The sequence below is a fragment of the Thunnus thynnus genome, chromosome 15 (genome assembly GCF_963924715.1).
Source record: "Thunnus thynnus chromosome 15, fThuThy2.1, whole genome shotgun sequence".
Classification (NCBI taxonomy): domain Eukaryota; kingdom Metazoa; phylum Chordata; class Actinopteri; order Scombriformes; family Scombridae; genus Thunnus; species Thunnus thynnus.
The window spans coordinates 29,732,162-29,754,922 of NC_089531.1; the positions used below are offsets into that span (position 1 = coordinate 29,732,162).

Below are 22,761 nucleotides of genomic sequence, written 5' to 3' on the forward strand. Positions count from 1 at the left end.
TCCTTTTTTCCCCACTTTCTCTTTTGGTAAAGACAACTTCTGGCTGTCCCACCACACTAATGATTAAAAATATAAATTGTGCATAAGTCTATTAACCATCATGCAAAAATGTCTGATTCAATCATGAAATGTTATGAGATGTTGTAATAAATTGCTGGATAACATTATGTAGCACTATTAATATATAAGGTACACCCTATATATTGCATCACAATGAACTTTACTAATAGTGTAATAGTTCTTTCCTTCCTTCCTTCTTAGACTCTCGCCCCCAATCGCCCCCTACACTACTGTGTAAAACTACTCTGTGGCTGTGGCATATTGTTTTATTGATACATGTGTTTTGCCTAATCGAGCATGCTGCAGTGTAACGAAAGAGATTTGACACTAGAGCAAGACCTGTAAAATACAGTGTAAGTACCACTTTTAGTCATAGAAACAGTTGACTTTGTGATTGTTTAACTCACTCATCAATTAAGTTAATTGTCAGGTCCATCTACAGCGTACTTGTTTTATTGACTAGAATACTTTGTTCTGAAATGAAACTCTACTTAATAAATTAAGTCAAACAAACTGTGACTACCTGAGGCATTGACTCCACTCTGGGGCGATTTGCTGCATCTTTAGGGATACCATTGTGCCCTGTGTTGTCCCTCGGTACAGACCAGCTGTCCTGAGTCCCTTTACTGCAAAACAAACTGCAAACAGGTTCCAGCAATGAGTACATATCCTGCAGAACTTTATATTAGCATTACTGAAGATCAGTCCTATTAATTAATGAACAAGTCATGTCCACGTGTCTATATCAATAAACATGACACATAATCCATTGTATTATAATTTAAGAAGAATCAGTGATAGTGTATAACATACAAGTAAAAAGGATGTTCAGTGTATTGGCCCTTACCTGCGACGGTATCCAAACATGAGGAAGAGAACACAGAAGATGATGCAGGCGGTGCCAATATGAATGCCAATAACAATGCTGCCCAGAGAGGCCTCTCCATCCCTGCACTGACACAGACTGTTCCCTCCTGCAAACAAGTTTCCAGTATTTTACATATTGCTGATACCATAATCTTAAGGTTTTGACCTAGTTTTGTTTCATTGAAATTTGCAATGCAGTGGAGGTTTTCCTGCAGCCGTTTCAGTGTGATAGAGGAGGAGTTTATGTGGAATTTTGCTCTGGTGCAATATGAAAAAAGTACAATCTACTTCTATTCCAAATTTCTTAATAAGGAGGCGCCCACAAAATATGACAATAGTCAGCTATTTCTTGTTTACCACGCTGCCTCCAGCAATGGTTCTGTCCCTGAGAGCCTCTACATATAAACTTTTACTTTGGAGTCACACAATATCAGATTATGTTCTTCCAACAGAACTCTCACTTTAACCTTGAGTGGGTGGTCTTCACTCTGATTTACCAAGATATTATGACAATCTTCCTCATTATGTCCACGTCAGATTCTCTCTCCCACTTTTTGAGTTTTGTATTCTATTAAATAATCAAGACACTGGATATTTGTTGTCTCTTATATTGTATGCATCTATGAATATGTTGACCAAATTAAGTTTTCTATCATCCAATTGTTGAATTTCTTAAAGTAGTCTCTGACCCAGACATATTAGAATGAATCATTGTTTCAATGAGTATGTATTGTAAACTGTAGTGGTCTGTTCTTTTAACTTACTCATATTAAAGCATATTAAAGGTGTGTATGTTGTGAACAAACATAGAGTATACAGGAAATATGGCATTACATATTTGTCTTTACTTGTATTTTGTACTTTTGCACAAGCTTCACACATCTACTCAGAGGAGCAGCTGAAAGCTGTTCAAAGACACAGTCTGTGATCATACTCACCAGTGGTTTGTGCACTCGTGCCTTCCTCTGCCAGTGACACCAGTCTCTTGGAGCACTCGCTCTCCCCATTTCCATTGTAGGCCACCAGCTTGACTTCATACACTGCACCTTGTTCTAAAACAGAGAGCCCCATGCAGTGTCACACAAGAGTTTGATGTCAAACACAATAAACTGAGGCGGGGTCTTTGAAATGGAATATGTGTCTTAACTTCTCCTTACTCCTTCCTGCTGAGGATGTGTGTTCTTTACAGGCAAAATTACACTCAAGTATCCATTCTTACAACACCTTCATATTGGCTATTTTATTGGCGGTGCAGGGGGCATAATTGCATACCCTGAAGATCAGAGGGGAAATTAGATTAACTGGAATGAAGACAATTATCAAATCATCTACAGTTTACATGTTATCATTTCACAGCTTAATAACCAATGGGACAATCCAACAAAATCTAAATGTGTCTGAGCTTTACACCATTATATATCTTGGTCTTATTCCCTGCACTACAGTTACTTCTCCTCATTTATGCTGCTAGTGATGATGTTTCATGCTGTGACTTCAAGTGACTCAATCAGAAAGTGTCATCAACAAATTCAATCATTCATTCCAGCATTGCTTTCTTTGTTTTTCATCATTTTCTTGGTGCTCCACATTCAACTGCAATTACACCTAATGCTCTTAGATGACGAACTGATGAGCTAATTGTCATGCAACACATTGCTGCATCAAACATGATTATCATTGACAGCACTTCTGCTGTGAAAATCAATGTGTGTTCAGTGACAGTGACGGCTGCTATTAGAGATGCTTTAGGTGCAAAGGTTGACAGACAATGGACAGACACAGGCTCATTACTCTGTCAATAACTTCATAGTCGTTCAGCCTTTATTCATACTGCGGTTTAGAGAGACAGATATTAAGTCATGGTTAGCTGTCTCATAAGACATAAGTAAAAGTGACAATAGTTTTTAATTTTCCAGGTCTGTAATTTCCTAATAATTTTTCCGGCAAGTTGGAAAGAACTCTTGAAAAGAGCAGTGTCATTTGGCATTAATTATATGGAAAATAGAGACAGTTCAATTGAGTTTCTAAGCAGTTGTTGTTGCCTAGCTGCATTTCACATTTTTACATATTCAGCTGACCTACTGATAAAAAAGGTTATTAAGATTAAACTAGAAATTCATCTGAAGCATACCAACTTAACACTCCCATAATCAGCATTACATTACATCAAGTAACATTAATCATTCCAGTGATTTACAGTTACACTTCACAGTTTCTCTCTAGGAAATGACAGGAAACTGTGGGACCTGGAAAGGAAGCATTACCATAATAGCTATATCTATTAAAAGCTAAATCTATTAAATCAAACTGGGAGAAGCTCTATGTAGGAGTGGAAAAAGGGGTGGGGGTAGTTATTGGACACCACATAGTGATGTAAGTGATGTCTGTAGAGCCCAGATTTTGTTGTACTTCTGTTGTACGGAAGTTGTACATTTGGTCTTTAAGAGAGGTGTTCATTCCTCCTTTGAAATATAATCAAATAATAGGTGACAGCACAGCATAGCCGATGTCCTGTATTCCAGTTCAATAACATTGTATTCTGGGTGACCGAGATAAATGTGTTGTTATGGTTACAGATATTGAGCCTGCAGGTGTCACTGTGTAAACAAACCTGGGGGAGAGACAGGTTCTGCTGTCCAGAAATGAGGTAAAGGAATGAGTGACATGGTGGTGGTATGGTGTGGAAGTATTTATAGCGTAGTCTATGTATAACTTTTTCATCAGCAGTCCCTGTACTCTGTTCATGCTGACCTGCTGCATATTTCATACTGATTAATGTGGGAATATATGCTGGTGCAACCATGACACACACAATGAACAGCCAGAGTCATGATAAAACATGACAAGATATATTTTTTTATACCAGATTCAAGTCAGTGTTAGGGGGATGGTTAGGATTAGAGTGTGTCAACCCAACAGCGGAGGCAATATCTGTATGCAGCCTAACAGAAAGCACTGTCTGAGAGAAAAGACTGAGGACAAAATCTTTCATTCAAGCACACACACACACACACACACACACACACACACACACACACACACACACACACACACACACACACACACACACACAGACTCACCCAGATGAGAGATGGTGTGGGCGTTGATGTGACATGGCAGCTGGATGGGCCCCTGGAAGTCACTGTGGGGGACCCTGCGGTAGGACAGCCTGAAGCCCTCAGCCTTGCCAGCCTTGCTAGGGAGCTCCCACAGGACCTGCACAGCGCTAGAGTTCACCACCTTGGTGAAGAAGGTGGGAGGGGTCGGAACTGGACGGATAGAACACACAGAGAAAGAGAGTGATGAAAGATGAGCTGATAGATTAGAGAGGACAAAAAAGTAAAATAAACTGCTCTCTGAGGAGACAATAAGAAGAGCAGGTTCGGTTGAAAAATGTGACAATTGAAGCAGCTGACAGGAAGTGGACTCAGCACTGAAAAGAAAAAGACACAACAACTAAAGAAAATTATAAAGACTAATAAAACATGGGAAGCTATTAAAGGATGGACTTCATAAAAAAGCAATTCAATTTTACAAATGAGTCAAGTAACAGGTGTCATTCATAATTCCTAAACCACATATCCTATATACAAGCAAAGGGTCAAAATGTTTTTACACCTTTTAAGCAGCCATCCCTCTTTATGAAAACTTTGTAAAGTAAATGATGACATTAAATATGTAGAAATGATGACAGAATTGTAATTGGGCAAAATGAGGGGAGGAAAAGGAACATTTGATGAATGAGAAACCTATTTAACGAACACAAGGGAGACATAAAGGTGTGAATATGCAACCAGCACAATCAAATTGTGCATGTAGTTAGAGAAGGCATATGTGGCAAAAGATGTGCATATTTTAAGGATATGTTCCAATGTTTTTCAAGTCTATCTTAAAACAACAATTACATGCTATTTGTATGTTAAAACAGTGATAGATCGCTGTAATCATTCCTGCTGTCTGCACTGATCATGAAGTGATTCCTTCAGTCTGTAAAAGTCTGTAACTTTTTCAAGATCCTCACTTGATTTGTGTAACTCTGTAAATCTGAAACCTCACAACTCTGTCAGTGTGCATACAGTACCAGTCAAAAGTTTGGAAACACATTCTCATTTAAGTGGATGGGAAGGTGTGTCCATACTTTAGAAGTGTATGTCAGTTTCATTTTATTTTTTATATAAATTATGATAGGATACAATGTGAGGACTGTATACTATCCTTTGTATCTTGTACATATCAAACATATCTTTGCAGTGGTACACACTGAAGGAATCCTTTCCATTCTCCTCATCTCTCACAGTTGTTCTAACTAGAGGAAACACTGGCTGTATGACTCTGTTTCTCCATTATGGTCAAACACATTATTCTCTACTCTACTATGTAATTTGGAATTGCTGTCCTTTAATAGTTTTGGATGGATATTTCAATCAATAACTCCTAATTCCTCAGCTGTCTGTGAACCTGTGATGAAACCTAATTTCAATTTTACAACAGATACCTAATTTCTCAATCGTGCATAAATCTTTATCGTCCCGCAATTTATCAAAAGAATTATGCATAACTGCTTTCTTAGATGCTTAGATGGTGAAGCACCCTCAATTTTTATCTTCAACCTTTAATGCTCATGTGTTCTACCTGTGTGTTAATATGCCAGATGCTAATCTATGTGCTATACAACTAAATCAGGACTGTCAAGCATCTTAAAGTAATTTATGTCTTTCTTATATTTAGCTTAATTTTTCTCCAGGGGGTCAACATGTCTAATACAAATCTTTTCACTTTCTCACATTTTTGACCCTACTGTTAAAAACAAATACTTCCACTGCTCTTCTGTTGTTTTTAGGATGATAAGCATCCATTCCTTGTGATAATCAGGAGACAGAGCAGAGGTGAACTCCCTGCATTCTGATCTGCTGCATGCCTCATCAGTGTTTCATGTTCTTACCGCCCCCTAGTGTTGTTGCCACCACAGTTTGGGACTGTTGGCTGGCTCCCAGAGGAGAGTAGGCCTTCAGGTAGAGGGAGTAAGTGGTGGCTGGCTCCAGGTTGGTCACATCGTGCTGGAATGTGCCTTTACTGATGGCTTCCTGCAGCTCCAGACTGTCTGGCTCTGAAACACACACAAAGGCATGTTTGATTTAGTTATTACTCTGACTAGATATTTTTTAGTATGAAGTACAGAAAGTGTCTCTACAGAAGTCTACCTGTGTGTGTTGGCGTGCTGACACTCACCTCCTATCTTGCGGATGTGCAGGACATAGCCGATGATGCTTTCAGTGACGTTGGCGGGTGGCTGGTTCCATGTGATCTGCAGGGCGATGGTGGACAGGCTGCTGGCTTTGAGGCCCTGGGGGGCGCTGGGCAGGTCTTTAGCCTGAGCCACGGCCAGACGGGCGCTGGCCTGGTTGGTCCCAGCACTGTTTTCAGCAATGCACTGGTAGATGGCTTCATCCTCGGAGCTGATACGGGTCAGAGCCAGAGTACTGCACAGACAACACAATGGGATTATTTCTCTGCCAGCCACATACTGCCAGACTCTACAGTACTGAGACTGCAAGGAAAAACAAGCAGTAAATGCTACAGTAGAAATAATGTTCGCACTTCTATATCTACTTTTAGTACTGAAAACCTCAGCTGCTCTACTGCTACAGTTACTACTACCACTAGTACTCCTGCAGGACTACTCCAGTACCACTACTACTTCTAAAACAGCTACAGAATACTCATAAAACAACATCTTTGACACTGTAAAAAAACACACTAACACAATAACACTGATACTAATACTAATACAACAGCATCACTAATAATAAAACCTCTACTTATGCTTGTTACAGGTCTGTTTAATCACACAGGCAGTCTTCCCGTAGGAGGACTGATTGTTTTTGGGGCTCTCTGCAAAGAACTCAGCTTCATCATCAAAAGATGTGGTTAAAATGAATGTTGGAAATATTTGAAACTGTAACACAGTCATTGCAGCTATATAATTGGGATACGAGGTAATTAAAATATCATTACAAATATTTCATCATTCATAATATAGGCACAATTTACTACCACACACTGATCATCAGTCTCTAACAGGCTGCAACTCCACACTCTCTGTGCAGTGCTGCCACCATGTGGTACAACTGTATAATGCATGGCTGAAAAAGGCTCTTTGTGCGTAAGGGTTGACTTGCACAGATTGGGCATTTCATAGAAAGCCAAAGCCTCCATCTGAGAATACTGCAACTCTTTTAGAGGAAACCCTCTAATTTGTGGATTTTTAAATCCTCCTCAGATGTCTGAGACCTATGTGACACACAGGTCTGTCTTTCCTTTTGTTTGTTATGTGTTTGCCAAATGCATGTGTTTCTCTTCTCTTGCTTGGTATTTGCTGCCTGTGTCTGTGGCTCTTCTCTCTATTTTCAAAGATTTAAATATAACTGACATCTAGATTTTTCCTATTTTCAGTGTTACAGACATCACATAATTCAAGACAGCACCAGACCACACTATTATTGCTGGCTCTGATCCTGGGTTGCTAAAATATTGAACTTCAGTCAATATGCATTCCTCACATGTTTGTAATGTCCTTTTACGCTTGAACTAGACCTTCTTGAGGACTGTTTTCTAAGAGTTCAGTAGTATTATGTTATTCAGAATACTGAGAACTGAAATGACTTCTATCTATCTTATCACAGTAACAGACTGTGACACAAAGGCATCATACAGAATTAATCATGTTGAGTCAGACAGTATTTAAATACTTAATTATGTATTTTAAAGATCATTCCATTTGTGTGACTGTCCACATTCTAAGTGTTGGGTTAAAAATAGAGAAATTAAAGTCCTTCATCAGTTTCCAGTAAAGACACTGCCATCACCTACCTGTTGTTATTGGTCAGTTTAACATTGTGTCCGGGCATCAGGACCTTGCCATTCTTCAGCCAGATGAGGTGAGGATCAGGGACACCTTGAGCCACACAGGTGAACACAGCACTGCCTCCTGCTGGTTTAGAGACAGACTGCGGCCACTGCAGGAACTCAGGAGGAGCTGAGGAAGAACACAAACAGAGAGATGAGGACTTTAACATCTAACATGAGACAAAACACAAGTATAAAGAGTTCATAGATACTCCATTGACTGCAGATGGTGTTGTTGGATACTGATTCACATTTTGCAATTCCTGGAGCTGATTCTAGAAACTTACTGCTTGTGTGGCTTGTGAATCATAATTCTAAAAATGATAAATAATCATTTAATAGCTTGTGTTCCCCATGAACCCTTCTGTATGGACTCAAATAAATGATATACAATAAATGAAATAAAAACATTGCTGCAATGGGAAGATGCTGTGTCAGGAGCTTTTCAACTTGAAAAGGATAAAAACCCTCAAAAATACTCAGCAGTGTTTTTCTTCAATAAAGAAAATAGTACAACTGTTATATGTAAAACTCTTTCTTTGAAAACATTATGTACCATCAATAAACATAATAATTTATTTGGGTTTTTGCTGGTTTTATTATTAGTTCTGTCAGTGCTTGCACTTGTCATTGGTCTCTCTTCAAAGCCCAGAGGATAGCCAGGTCCCTCTACAGCACACACACACACATACACCCGCACAGCCTGCCAACCCCAGCCTGCCTCAGCTGTCCCAGGACAGATGCTGGGTTGACTGCTCCTCCTGACACCCACTTCAATATTAGTGACACAATGGACATGCATATATATTCTGGGATATAGGCAGTGCTCCTTAAGCCCTACAGCCCCTCCCCACTTCAGCCCTAGCTCAGCATCTCATTGATCTGTTGACCTCAACATCCACTGTGACCCTACACCCCCAACCATCCCCCTATAAGCTGAGGGGGATGTGTCAACAAGATGACCATTTCAATGAGGACACATTCATCACTGCAGCCAGATTTTTTTTCCTTTTTGTTTTGCTCAGACCACTTTGAGTAGGAGCAGTGATAATAGCAGCCTGCAGGTGTGTGGTTGTGGCGTTACACTGTCAGCAGGAAATGTGGATGTGACAAGGCATAAGAGTGGTGATGTCAATTTGGGGTGTCAGGAAACAGATTTAGTCTGTGCAAACTATAGCAGTGTTTTTTTTTAATATCACTTAAAGGACTAATCCCTGTGCTTTTGCATGTTACAGCCCATTTACTGCATATGTTTGAGATTTTTCCATGTGTTTATCCTGCATTAATTAGCAAGTCTTTACTTTTCATTTCACCATAGGATGAAAATCTGCTTACAGAAACATTACATGTGTTAGGTACTTAGATGTGGACATGGACTGGTGTGATACAGACATCTCAGGGAGATACAAACACAGACTTTGTTCATGTCTGTAACTCCCAGTTTAAAAGGTTAGTTCCACCTATGAGAACTACAGTAACTGGTAACGCAGCATGAGACAGAGAGTGTTGTTATGGCTACCTGTAGTTTAATACCTTGTCACAACTAGTGAGTTGTCCCTGTATGGGATTTGACTGAAAACCCATTAAAAACGAAAAGTACTTGGACTATGGTACAGTGCATGGTGCTGCAGTTTAAATGCAGACTGCTTTGACTGTAATGCATGAACTATCTCAGGTCAGTTTAAAGTCTCTGTGAGTTGACAAATGAATGGAAACATACACAAGCATGAAAGGTGAAAACACCATCATATATGAAAGACAGCATGTCTTAGATGCTTAAAACATGCAAACACACCAGTATAATATTTAATAAAAGATCAAGTTCAATGCATTGTTTCCTTCATTGTCATTGCCATTCTCTCTTTTCTCTCTCTCTCTCTCTGTGTGTGTGTGTGGGTGTGTGTGTGTGTGTGGTCATTATTTCTCAGGGGGGGGGGGGTATCTGTCCACCCCTTCATCTGTTCAGCTGTCCCACCATCATGTTAGAAAGTGTCAGGCGTCCTCAGCTGACCGTTCATCAGCCGATCCATACTCTGTATTGATCAGTGATTCTGTTGACCTTGAGTTTCACCACCACTCATACATCTTATTATGTTCAGTCCCTTTTGTTTGCAGCCTGATTTGGGGGGGGGGGGGGTTCCATACATCTGTCCTCCGCACAGACAGGCACTGAACTTGACTAGATTTACATATCAGTGAGCCATACTGTGTTTCTTTCTTTATAAAACTAAACATTATATTTCCAGTAGTATGTACTGACTCTTTTATTTATTGTTATTGCTTTTATTGAAATGGTCTATTTACACATATTATTTACACACAGTACATATTCATTATTGTAGAGTTTATTCATCATATTTGTTGGATTGAACGCTTACACGTTCAGCTGACCTGCTGACTGTGACTCTGTAGGTGTAATTACTGCCAGATTTCATAGTCCTTCATTACTACAAGGTACATGTATTACAAAGTATCTGTAACACAACTATTTGTCTGTTCACTTTATTAGTTTTAGAAAATGTTGACTTGTTTTTAAGCTGGGTCAGATTTTAATGAAACATTTTTGATGCTAAATTTTAAAGCATGAATGAGTATTTCAATAACCAGTGGTGGAAGAGGTGTTTAAGTATCTATTTTGATGCATGAATAAACAGAACATTCTATTAAAGATAAATGAAAACCCTGCAGTAAATGGTGATACATAATTCAGCATGGATTTATAATTGTATGGTTTTGTCATCACATTTGTGGCTCTGTGTGTGATACTTAATCCGGTTAGTGTTGGGAAGATTTTTGGTGCTGGGGTTCATATAAAATGTGAGAACTGAAGGCCTCAGTGGGATCTGCATGATAAAAGAACTCATCTCATCTTTTTTCAGAGGAAAATGTGGACAAAAACGTAGAGGAAAGGAAGGAGGAGGGGGGGGTGGTTGTATTTAACGCACCATTCTCCAAAATGGCTGGCCATCCTTTGTGTCCCTCCACATGGTGACACCCTGGTCGCCCTCACCCCTCCGCCGGGATGCTATCCATCTTCCAGCCGTCCCTAATTAACCCTGAGACCACACCTCCTTTCTCCTTTCACTTCCCTATCTGTCTGTCCTGACTCCACCGCCTCCTATCTCACCTCAACCGTTTTCTCAGACATATGCCCCTCTAACCCCTGACCCCAGCTGGGGTTGCAGGTTAGAGGTTGTAGGTCATTCCTCACTCCCCTTTCCCTTTCCCTCGCATCCCTCCTCCTGCACCCTGCATTGACCGTCTAGTCGTCCTCTGCTCTTTGTCTCTCTGTCTCTTGTCCTCTTTGTCCCATCCTGCTGACCATGACCATGGACACACACACACACAGACACACACAGACAGGCTGACACACAGACTGTGTGAAAGTTCAGACCTCTGTTAACCTTCACACACTAAACACAAACAGCAGCCAGCATCACTGATCTGCTCTGAACTTGACTTTGCTGGATAATAAAACTTTCACCTTCGCTGTGAGTCATCACAACAGTGTTGCACATTTGAACCTTGACAACAGGAATGGAAGACTTGACTGTCTCAACAGATTTGAAAGGAGACAGATCAAACATTTTCCAATGTAATATCTTCTCAATGTATAGTTTTGTCTAAGTAGTTCAAAACCAGATTTTTTTAAAAAATAAAAACATATTTTCAAATTTAAAAATTCTCCAATTTTCAAAAAGTTGAGCTTGTGAATGATGTTCTGTTGTATATCATGCTTAATAAACTAATTTTGTGTGAAATGTAAGTTTGTGGCTGTGTAGAAAAAGATTTGTGCACAAACTGGAGAGTGATCTCAGTTCTCTGCTTTGAACTGGTTCTCAGATGATGACAGAAGCAGCTCATTTGTTTCAGAGTCTTTGGGTAACTTTACTGTTGATACACTGTATCTGTGCACAAATTCTATTTAGACAGTTTTTTACTTCAACTACAGTTTTTTTTCTGCACATTCACAAGTTCAAAATCTTCTTGACCGTTATTTGATCCCATAAAGTCTTCCCAATCACAAACAGCTGGATAGCTGAAGTATATTGTGCGATAATTATACTTGTGAGAATAATGCTATAACCCATGAAGATTTATCCCATATACCGTATGTGACTTGACACATCATATGAGTGATGACATAATGTAACACCATTCCTTATTAAAGAATTTATATTTCCTACAATGATCCAGTTTCATCTGATCTCATTATCACAGGAAATAATCTCAACTCTCTCCTGCTACACTCTACGCTCTAATGCAGTAAATGAGGAAGGTTCTACTTTTTAATATTGGGTTTTTCATTCTTAACGCAACAGATACACTTATAAAGGTCTACACAAACACACACACTCCTGTCTAGCCTTGAAAAGGCTACAAGGGGGCTGAGTGTGTTTTGAAAGTCTTTTGAAGGGTAAATTCTTTGCAAATCATCAAAATTATAAAGTATGTCATTGCCATTATACATATCCATAACTTTGCTAATCCCTCTCTCTGCCCAAAATCTAAAGCCTGTGTCACCTCTGCCTGGAGAAAATCTACAGTGTTCCCATATTGGTGTAAAACCTGGTACATGCTTGTATTTTGTACCAGACGCTTACAGTATTCCTGACAAATGGGTTATGGGTATCTTTTAGCAAGTTTTTCGATGTATCAGAATACAGATAGAGCTTTAGGGGTAATGGAGATGTAGTCGCATTTTCTACTATGGCCCAGGGAATTGTAGGATTGTCTGAAAACAAATGCATGGTGGAAGATTCAACTTCTAAAACACAACTGAAGCTCTCTAAGCCACATTGTGGGTGATTATGTTAACAAATGACCAAAGCTTAAAGCTCTTTGTTCTCTCTCAACCCAAAAAGAGAGAAAATAGATCAATAAATTAATGAATATATTAGAGATCAGCCCCTTCTCCCCTCCTCTACACGAAAGAGAGACTGACAGGGGGAAATATTGATTGATCCGGTCAAAGAGTTGGACAGAACAGGAACAGAGGGATGGATGGATAAAGAGCTGAATTATATGAATATAGATTTAGGTCACTGAGATTAGAAGAAATCTAATGAAATATGCTTCAGCTCTTTCTTTTGCTTTACATTCTAAATACATTGCTTGAAGTTATAAATGTAGAAGATAACGTATATACTATAATTTTCTCAATCACTAATTCAAAATACATACAATTCATTTTTTAAAGGTACACTCAATGATTACATTACAGTACCCTACAATAACAATTGATTCCAACATGTCCTCTCAGCTCACTGTTAATGTTCTGAAACTCAACACAGAAAACAGCTGAGTGAACATCAGTCAGCTGGGAAGAAATTTGGGGATTTGCATGTTTTTGCCCATTTAATATAAATCATTACCTATCTTACATTATATCTTACCATTTTCCAGAGAGAAAGGCATAACTTTTCACTTCAAATGCAGCACCAACCAATTTTAATGTAACTTTCATACCTCAGTAAAGCAAGTTTCAAGTCTCTGCTAGTTGATTTTCACACTATAATGAAATTAATTTAAATGAAAAAAAAAAGTGTAACATATTTTAAATACTGTTACATGCTTAATGGCAGCAGTAATGTGAGGTATACAGTCTGTCAGTTGTAATAAATGGACTAAATCATGCAGAAACAATAACATTGTCTATGAATTGTTAAAATGTCTTATCTCTGACTGGGATTTGAACACAGTCACATCCTTTGTTGCAGGTGTACTGGCTGACAGAGTGCCACCACACATTTCAACAACATTTTTCTAGCACATCAGTGGTTTATTAGTAATAATACATTAACATGTGAGCAGCATTTTGGTGTTGTATCAAATTGGAGCTAATTTTAACTATTTTATATAATATATTATATTCGTATTGTAGAGTATTGGAACATGCAACCTGTGCAGAGAAACCAGACACAGACTGCTAGTTAGAATTGAACACTTAAACGCTCTCCATGTTTGTGTCTTGTCCCCTTGTGCTGCCCTCTAACACTCTGCTGCTAATGATCTGGCCTCAAGACAGCCAATTAAAACAAAGCTAATGACAGTGAGAAATATGAGTGGGCTGAGTGTATGGACATGTGCAGGGTGATGGATGAGTCCACGTCATTGAGGGCCCTCCACCCCCCTCATTCCCCGGACACACACACACACACACACCCAGCTGGACACTGGTGTCAGTGCTTAATTGTTAGAAAGGAACTGGGAGGGGTGTGTGCGTGTGTCTGTGTGTGTGTGTGCATGGTGGAGGAAGGGAGGGTCTCACACCAATAGTGTCACCATACACCATACAGCAGGCCCAAGCTCCCAGCCTCCACCCCCACTAAACAGCTAGGGGCAAAGGTGAGAAGAAAGGGTGGAGCTTTGCTATTGACCCTTTCCCTCCCCTCCCCTCACTGCCACTGCACAGTTAATATGGTCAAGTGCACACACACACACACACACACACACACACACACACACACACACACACACACACACACACACACACACACACACACACACACACACACACACACACACAGACATGGAAGTCTAACGAAGAACTGGCCATTTTTAAGTCATTAAACAAAGGCTACAACAATGGCTGCATGTTTGCTGGAGAAGATGAATCTGTTCAGTTGGTCAGTTTACAGAATCACAACAGTATGCCAATTGTATGACAATTATTGTATGTTTATATGTAATTTAAAGTGGTTTGTGTATCTTCATACAACCCTCCCTTCCCTGCCACCATGAACTGCACTGTATTTTTATATTAAAGGAGCAGTCCAACATTTGGGAAGTATGCTTGTTTGTCTGTCTCGCCCAGACTCAGATGAGAATATGGTATCAGTTTCATCTCTGTGTGTCCAGTACAGAGACAGGTCTATGATTGGACATTTTAGCCTCACTGAGCACAAATACTGCAGGTAGAAACTGCCTAGCTTTGTTCCAATCTCAGTGATTTGCTCACATCCAAGTCTTGAACAGCAACATAGTAAGAGATGCTGGGTGCAGTGAATGCATACAACATTTTAATAGTGTTTTTGTCAAGTTTGAGTACTTGTAAATTTGAACAAAGACCAGGTGACTTTGGTTGCAGGCTATTGGTAAATAACTTCACTAGCACCCAAAGAACATAACAATGTACGCTAGACAGCTTTAAGCTGAGACCACTTCTTCATTCACTCATCCACTATTTCCTACATAACAGACACTCAGTAGTTGACTCTACAGTGAGCAGTAAATCAGACACCTATGGATCATCATCACTGTGTCACACATGTAATTTTCTGATCTATAAAATGTGATGCATTGCATTGTGGGATTGTTGGCAGAGAGCCATGGACACTACTAATTTTGAAGGCACTCAAACAAAATGGTGGACAGTAAACTGCAGCAATAACAACCTTGATGTTCTTGGAAAGAGTATTTTTCAACCAGACGAAACAAATGACAAATTACATCTTTCTCTGTACTCAGCTATAGCTAGCATTGAGGACACAGTGTTTGTGGAATTTGGAGTTTTAACGACCTGAAGACAGGTTTACATTCTTCATTTGCTCACATGGTGGGTTTTTTTTTATGGCTAATTCTGTTATCTCTCTGTCTCAGTATTGTTGTTTTTAGGCAATGACTTAAATCTAAATCATCAAACCTATGATGATCTTCTTGTCTGATGTAGATTTGATAGCAAAGAAGCGTATTTGAAACCTTTTGGATTGTTCCTGTAATGTTTAATGAATGAAATATAATTATTAACAGTTGTTGACCTAATGGTTGTCTTTGGAGGTGATCAATACAAAAATCAGTGAACAACACTGAGGACAACACTGAGGATCTCTGGGCCAGTAGAGAGCAAGGTGCGTTGCTCATGGAAACCTCAGCAGTAGTTTGTACTGACCTTGTACCACAAGTCTGCCGAGCGCAGTACGTCTCATCCTGGTGCCGGGCCGGTTGGCAGCACACACATATACACCTGAGTGCTGCAGAGACACATCTGAGATCATCAGGTTCCCCGTCCCAAGAACCTGGATACCCTCCACCCCAATGGAGCGGCCGTCTGATGGAGAGAAAACAGAGACACACATAAGTTGTGAAATAAAAGTTTTATGAGGATGTAAGCTTAAGACTTTCCTATCATATGCATTCTATTAGAAGGTTCCAGTGGTACCTAGCCTGCTCCAGGAAACAATGGGTCTTGGGTTTCCTGTGGCGATGCACTCTAAGATGGCTGTCTGATGGACAGTGATGGTCAAATTCTGGGGTCCTGACAGGATGGCTGGCTCCTTGTAGATTCTGGAAGCTCCACCTGGAAGGATGAAGGAAGAGTGAATATAGATGTTTTGAGGAACTGGGCAGCTGCTGTAGTTAAGTGGACTGTTGTACAGGAACAGTACTGTGGCAAATTACTTCTAAAAGTACACGGACACAGTCCATATATTCTTGCATACAGGCGTGTATAATGCTAGATGATAGATGCTAGCTAGTCCCAGAGGGAACAGAGCTGCTAACTTTTGTTCATTCCCAGAGGTTTCTCAACTATATTGTATGTTACATGCATCTACCTACCGGTGACGTTGAGCACAGCCTCGTGGCTGTAGCGAGTGTTGGCGATATTGGTGGCGACACAGCGGAAAACTCCTGCATCCACCTGCCTCACACCTGTCACCTGGAGGATCCCCATTGGCAGGAGAGTGTACCTGGACATGGAGGGGAGGGCAGGGTGCAGGTGAGGCACTGAGCATCACAGGCAGTGACTTTAGGCATGACAAAAACTCTTATCTGGTTTATGTGAAAATTAAGACAGAAAGTTTGCAAATATAAACTATACAGTGATTACAGTTTGTTTTCTACAGATAACAAATAGTATAACTTAGTGTACTAATCTTATCAAATGCTCACCCCATGTAGGCTTAAAAATAATATTTTGACAAAAACATGAAATAATTGTGGCGGCATTTCAGTACTAACTAGAGGAAAATATCAATCCATAGTAGAAAATGTCACTTTTTGTAATGTATGATACAAGTTAACCAGAGGAAACCTCTGTACATCAAAAACAAATCAAAATCAAAAGAATGCTCTTACATCATAAATTTGGAAAGAAGTGGATTGATGAAATATAGACATAAATTGAATATATATTTGTGTAGACTGTGTGCAGTCTAAGTTAATTGTACTACACTCTAGTGTATGTGTGTATGGTGTTACCTGTTGTCATTGGTGCTAAGTGGTACTCTGTCTTTCTCCCAGGTGATGTTGGCCTCAGGGACTCCATTGATCTGACACTGGAAGCGAGCAACACTTCCCTCATCCACCGACATGGACACTGGGTGTGTATGGAACTTAGGAAGAGCTGAGGAGGAAACCACACAATGCTCAGCCTTCATCAGAAAAATGCTGGATATGGATATGAATTTGAAACAAGGAGGGGGGACTGAACAGTTGTATTATGTCTTCTGTGTCTCTGAAAGAGTTTTGTCAAGTCTGAGGAAATAACCCTGATGATGTCACAGTGATGTCATCAGGATTATCTCATCTTGAGTACAAATTTATTACAGAACACCTGTGTTACAAACTGGAGGTGTGGAGTTTGAAAGTGAGAGAGTCTGATGAAAAGCTGCTTTTGGTTGCATTATGGGAAATGTAGGATGCAATGTTTAGGAGCTTGACCCATATAAGAGATTCAGGATCTCTCAGCCTCTGCTACACAGATTATGACCATTCTTTTAAAATTTGTCTTGTGATGGAGTATCACTTTAATATAAACTGTTTGGATAGTATAGCTGGCTAAGTTGTTTACTCAAAATAGCTGTTTTCATTGTCAGGGAGCAAAAACTTGAAACACAAAGTGACAATCAGAAATCAGTTTAGTAGTCGGTGTGCTCATTTAGCAATCTGTGCACATGGATTTTCACATATTTTTATTTCTACCATGTGACTCCGGAGGGGCTCAGCAAATTAGAGAGTAGCATATAACTCATCAGGTAATATTACCATGTGAGTTGTTGCATTTTATTTAAACTTTTTGTACATTAGCTGCTGGTCAGTGTAGTATAGACTATAAACAGATCTGATTTACAATCTGTTTCATAATTATATGTAGCCTTCGTCTTACTTTGTATGTCTTACAGTATAATGACAGTATTCATGACAGTTTAATCATACTTTGTCCTGTATTCAAAAGTTAAATGTGGCATAAGTCCTACTGAGGGTTCGGAATAGCCTAAATTAGTATTGCCACTTCAAAGACATCCACTCATTCATGTACACACACACACACACACACACACACACACACACACACACGCACACACGCACACACACACACACACACACACACATTCCTTATAACCTGGTGGCCATAATCAATAAGGGTATACAATAGAGGAGGGGTTTGCTAATCAAATGAGAGAGCATCACCATGGCAACTCATTGCATTGAAGTAAGACCACCTCAAGATAGCCATAATTCTCCTGGATTACACATAAACCCCTGGTTTTATTGGTATGGCTGAAGTAGTGGGGGTGGGGAGTAGAAGGTGTGTGTGTCCAGTACGATGTGCAGTACTGTACATGCAGCATAATTGATGGGTTTTCCATAATGAAAAGCTGGGATGTTTTGGTGAGGGGCCTGTTCCCTGTGACAACACAAAGGATCAAAGTGTCTGAGGGGGGTTTGGGTTGCCAGGTATGATGCAGAGGTGTTCACCATGTGAAGCATCATTTATAACAGAGACTATGGGATATTTTGACAGAGGAAAGGCAACATGTGGTGGCTTTCTGTGGGCTGGTCTCTGCTCCCTGTGCAGGTTTGGGATTACAGCCTGTGGGTAATGCAATAATATGGATATTAAAATGCCTGAGGAAATGATGTTTGTTATCTTCAAGTGAGGAGGGCAGTGCTGGAGTGTGTCTTCACCTCTAAATCACTTTCATGAGGGTCCGTTATTATGTGATTATCTGTGACATATAAACAGCTTCATCAAATGCTCATTATATACACTATAAGTTTTGAGGTAATTATGTTTTATTAGAATTTGGATTTTGTTATTATAGTTTTGTCCATCATTCCACATTAAACAGAGAAGGACAATTCTTTTCTTAAATTGCTATCTGGGAAATGTGATGTAAAAGTCCACTGTAATTGCAAATAAATTAAAAAATCTTTTTCGGTTCTGTTACTCTAAATGAAAAACCAATTTAAAGCTTTATGCTCTTGTAAGATTGTAATCTAACCAAAAAATGGAGACTAGTCTGCCCTATTTCATCTTACCAGTCATGACAGCCTGTGCTATCTTTTTTTTTTTTAAAGTAAACTAGTTATCTGGGCTTCTGGCCTTCAAGATCATTACAATCAGGGTTGTAGCTATTGTAGCAATTTGACAACTTGTATGCCAATGATTATTCAAGTCATAAATTCGGGTTTTCTCCACCAGCATTTGGCTGACACTATGGACACTAAAGTATATCAGTATTACAGGGCTGTGACAGGGAATTCTGATTTACAGAAAATATAATTTAACAGTTAACTGAACAATGAATATGAAGAATCCAAATAAGAACATATGTTTGATTTTGGTGTCTGGTCACTTCATGACCTCAAAATGATCTTAAATTTAAGATCAATCTACTAATTATGAGTTCTGTATCTCCATATTTTATCAATGTATCTGTAGGGAGTGATGTTGTGGTAGTGAAGTGTAGTCATTTGTTCTGTGAGAAACTTGCTCTTCTCATTAGGGAAAAAGACAATCAGTGTTTATACTGTTATGAAGAGCATGCACACATAGATTTCAACAGTTCTGTGTTGTGTTACACTGTCAAACACTTACATGCCAAATAGACTTTGGCCTTGCGGCTGACCAGCATGCCATAGCGATTCTGGGCGGCACAGTCGTACTCGCCCATATCCGCATCACTCCCCTCTCTGCGTTTCTGGAAGCTCTGGATGAACAGCGTGCCATTCGCCAACACCTGAACCCGCGGACTGGTGGGTAAAGGCACGCCATTTTTACGCCACGTAACCATGATCGGTTCTTCGCCCTGCACCCGACAGTCCAGCATGAGTGGGCGATCCCTCACTGCAATCACATCACTGGGCTCCAGCAGGAAAGACAGCTCTGAGGCCAGGCAGCCACCTGGAGACAAAAAGAGAGAAAAACTGCTCATCAGACAGGCTGTATGACTACTGGTTTGCTTAAAGTTATAACTCATGGTACAATCCAGAGGAATATTCAAACTCAGAAAATGTAATCAGGCTTATGTAACTCAATAAAACCATCTTGACAAGAGGCTCAATAAAGGTCCAGACATACTGTGTGTATCTCTACAAATTGAAATAAATTTCTGTGATAGGAACACCTCTAACTCTGACTCGTGCATCATGATGCTTCTTCAAAACAGCAAGAAAATAATACTCATGGTGAATGTGTTTTATAGTCAAAATGTATTTTAGAAAGAGATCTGTAACCTTTTTGGTCATCATATTGGGAAAGGTACTGGGTCTGAAATATAACAGGCCCTCAGAGAACTTAATTACAATTTGGAACTAAGAGGAGTTTCTGTATTTTTTTCAGTATTTTCAGGAAAGTTCAGAAACATTGGTTGTAAAGGACTTCAGACTGAATACAACATACATTTTAGAGGGTGCACGGCTGCATTTCGGGTCAGTGGAAAGATGCAAGTGGATGCATACAGATACAGTGAACACTCATGTTTATTCCAAAGTATGACTGTAATTTAACAGTGAGCGACAAGAGGAAAAGGGAGAGGAACTGGAGGAAAACAATGTAAAGAACTGGACTACTAGGTAAGTTTTGAGATCAGTCAGAATGTTTGAACTATCTGTCACACAAAGAAAGCACTCCATAGCAGCACAAAGGGCAGTTTTATTGTTATGAAGAAAAACTATAACATTGTTCTGTGTACCACAAGTGTTGCTGGAGTTATGACCTCTGCAATTGAAATTGACCCATGGAAAACCTAGCCTCAGTCGATGAATACATTTTTTTTTTTTTAAAAAGAGACCTGAACTGAAAGGGACGTAAGAACAGTCTAATATTAGACTGATATACTAATACACAGACCTGAGACCTGCAGCAATACATTCATTGGCTAGTTCATTAGTTCATTGGCTCTTTGCTGATTATAAACTTGGACTGCACAGCCCAGCTTCCAAAATAACAAATTCAACAAATCCAAAAGAATAGTCATATGAAACCATGAGAAGTTCTTGCATTAACATGGAATGGCTTGTATGTGGGAAAGCAACCTTGAACTGCAGGAGTGTTTTGTATAAAGACATGGGAAAATGATGGTGGATCATATAAAATTCAATCTATTTTTCATCTCAAACCCACAAACATTCCATGGTTCCAAGGACAACAGCACAGGGGGAGACTTCTTTGTCTGACGCCAAGCCTCAGGGAACCCTACCCAGCTCACCCACAAAACTTCACTCAACACCAAAAACCATCTCATTTGTTTGATGGTGCATTTGGTTTTGTGGCCTATAACGCTTTTACTGAAGACGGCCCACAATGGTGATGAATGCCTGCAAGCCATCCAGCCAGAGAGGGCAACAACAATACTAGAGCCGGGGAGGAGAACACTGGCAAGGGTTGCTGGGGTCAAGTTAGGAGAGCCTGTATAGAACCAGGGACCAATTGTAACAATAGTGTTGTGACTATGCTTATTTGCACCCAACCCCCAGTAACCTCTGTAAAAACTCCCAACAGCCACCATGCACCCAATTGCACCATCTGCCCCTTCTTATGCATCCCCTCCACCCCTCCCGTCCCTTCTCGTCCTTTCAGATCCATCTCTGAGGTGACTTTCCCATGCCACCAGATCTCTCCACCTCACCCTTGTCCCCTCTTCTCTGTGACCTTCCCCATTTTCTTTCAGCCATTTTTGGTGTTAATGCCCTCATATGCAAAGAGCCTTGAACCCTTGGAATAGCCGCTGTCTCATTCCCAGCTGTGAAACCATAATAATGGCAGTCTGGACTTGAACCTGCACTATGCCTTATCAATGTCACTATGGAGTCTTGCATCTGTTCAACCAAATTTACCCATCCCCTCAACTCAGTTGTGAGCTGTACCATAGCCTTTATTGTTGTCCAGACACCATCACACATCACATCCCACACACAGCAGCTTGCAGCTGAACTTGACTTTGGAAAAGTTTCAGTCATCCTGTGTATTTCCCAGTGAAGTTAATTTCCACCGTGAAGGCCACTTAATACTGTTTGCCTGTGGTGGCCTGTGTTGGCCTGTGTTGAACATTCTCATCAGTGCACATTTATACATTAATTTTATTCTATTTTTTGTTATGTTATGTGTTATGTAAATGGCTTACCCCAAACTGTTATCCTGCAGGCACTTCAACTGGCCCTTTAAAAATGTCATCATTCTCCACCTTGCCCTACATCTGCACATGCCAGTGAATATGGATAAATATCCTCCACAGCAGTTACGTTCAGCATACTTGATTTCTGTGGAAGATTCTGTCAACTTTTTTGGATGTGAGCATGTTGATGACTCTTTGACAAAGTAACTGATGAAGTGGCTGGCTCTGAGGTTTTATCGCAGGCCATCAGATTATAGTTTGTCACTTATAAAATACAGCCATAGAGTTTACCCACAGCCTGCAGATACAGCAGAGCTGTTCCCCCCTCCTTGTGATCTCTGCCATTGGCTTTACTGATGTATCATATCAATTAATGAGCATCTGCCCCCCTTCTAATGGTAGATTTCCCATCCAGCAGATGTAGCCAGCAGAGAGGATTGTGGGTCTACTGGTCAGCTGTGCCTGGATGGACTGATAGAGCCCTGCAACCCCCCCCCCCCGAGCCTCTCATCCCTCAGGGATGGTGATGAAATTCAGGGCTCCCATGGGGGGACTTGCATTGCATTCTGTGGCCATGGTTATTGAA

At 40.1% G+C, this 22,761-nt stretch overlaps 1 protein-coding gene across 1 annotated transcript in view; it reads right to left on the bottom strand.

Moving 5' to 3' along the window:
• The window catches only part of si:ch211-57n23.4 (immunoglobulin superfamily DCC subclass member 3), a 35,653-nt gene that overhangs the window by 5,958 nt on the left and 6,934 nt on the right, over window positions 1–22,761 (bottom strand). The window contains exons 2-13 of the mRNA XM_067611702.1: window positions 19,658–19,963; window positions 17,035–17,179; window positions 16,393–16,523; window positions 15,995–16,132; window positions 15,725–15,883; window positions 7,798–7,963; window positions 6,157–6,407; window positions 5,870–6,034; window positions 4,008–4,196; window positions 1,866–1,979; window positions 908–1,034; window positions 584–698 (exon numbers count right to left, since the gene is read on the bottom strand). Of these exons, the coding sequence (XP_067467803.1) occupies window positions 584–698; window positions 908–1,034; window positions 1,866–1,979; window positions 4,008–4,196; window positions 5,870–6,034; window positions 6,157–6,407; window positions 7,798–7,963; window positions 15,725–15,883; window positions 15,995–16,132; window positions 16,393–16,523; window positions 17,035–17,179; window positions 19,658–19,963 (2,006 nt within the window). The remainder of the gene's footprint in view (window positions 1–583; window positions 699–907; window positions 1,035–1,865; window positions 1,980–4,007; window positions 4,197–5,869; window positions 6,035–6,156; window positions 6,408–7,797; window positions 7,964–15,724; window positions 15,884–15,994; window positions 16,133–16,392; window positions 16,524–17,034; window positions 17,180–19,657; window positions 19,964–22,761) is intronic.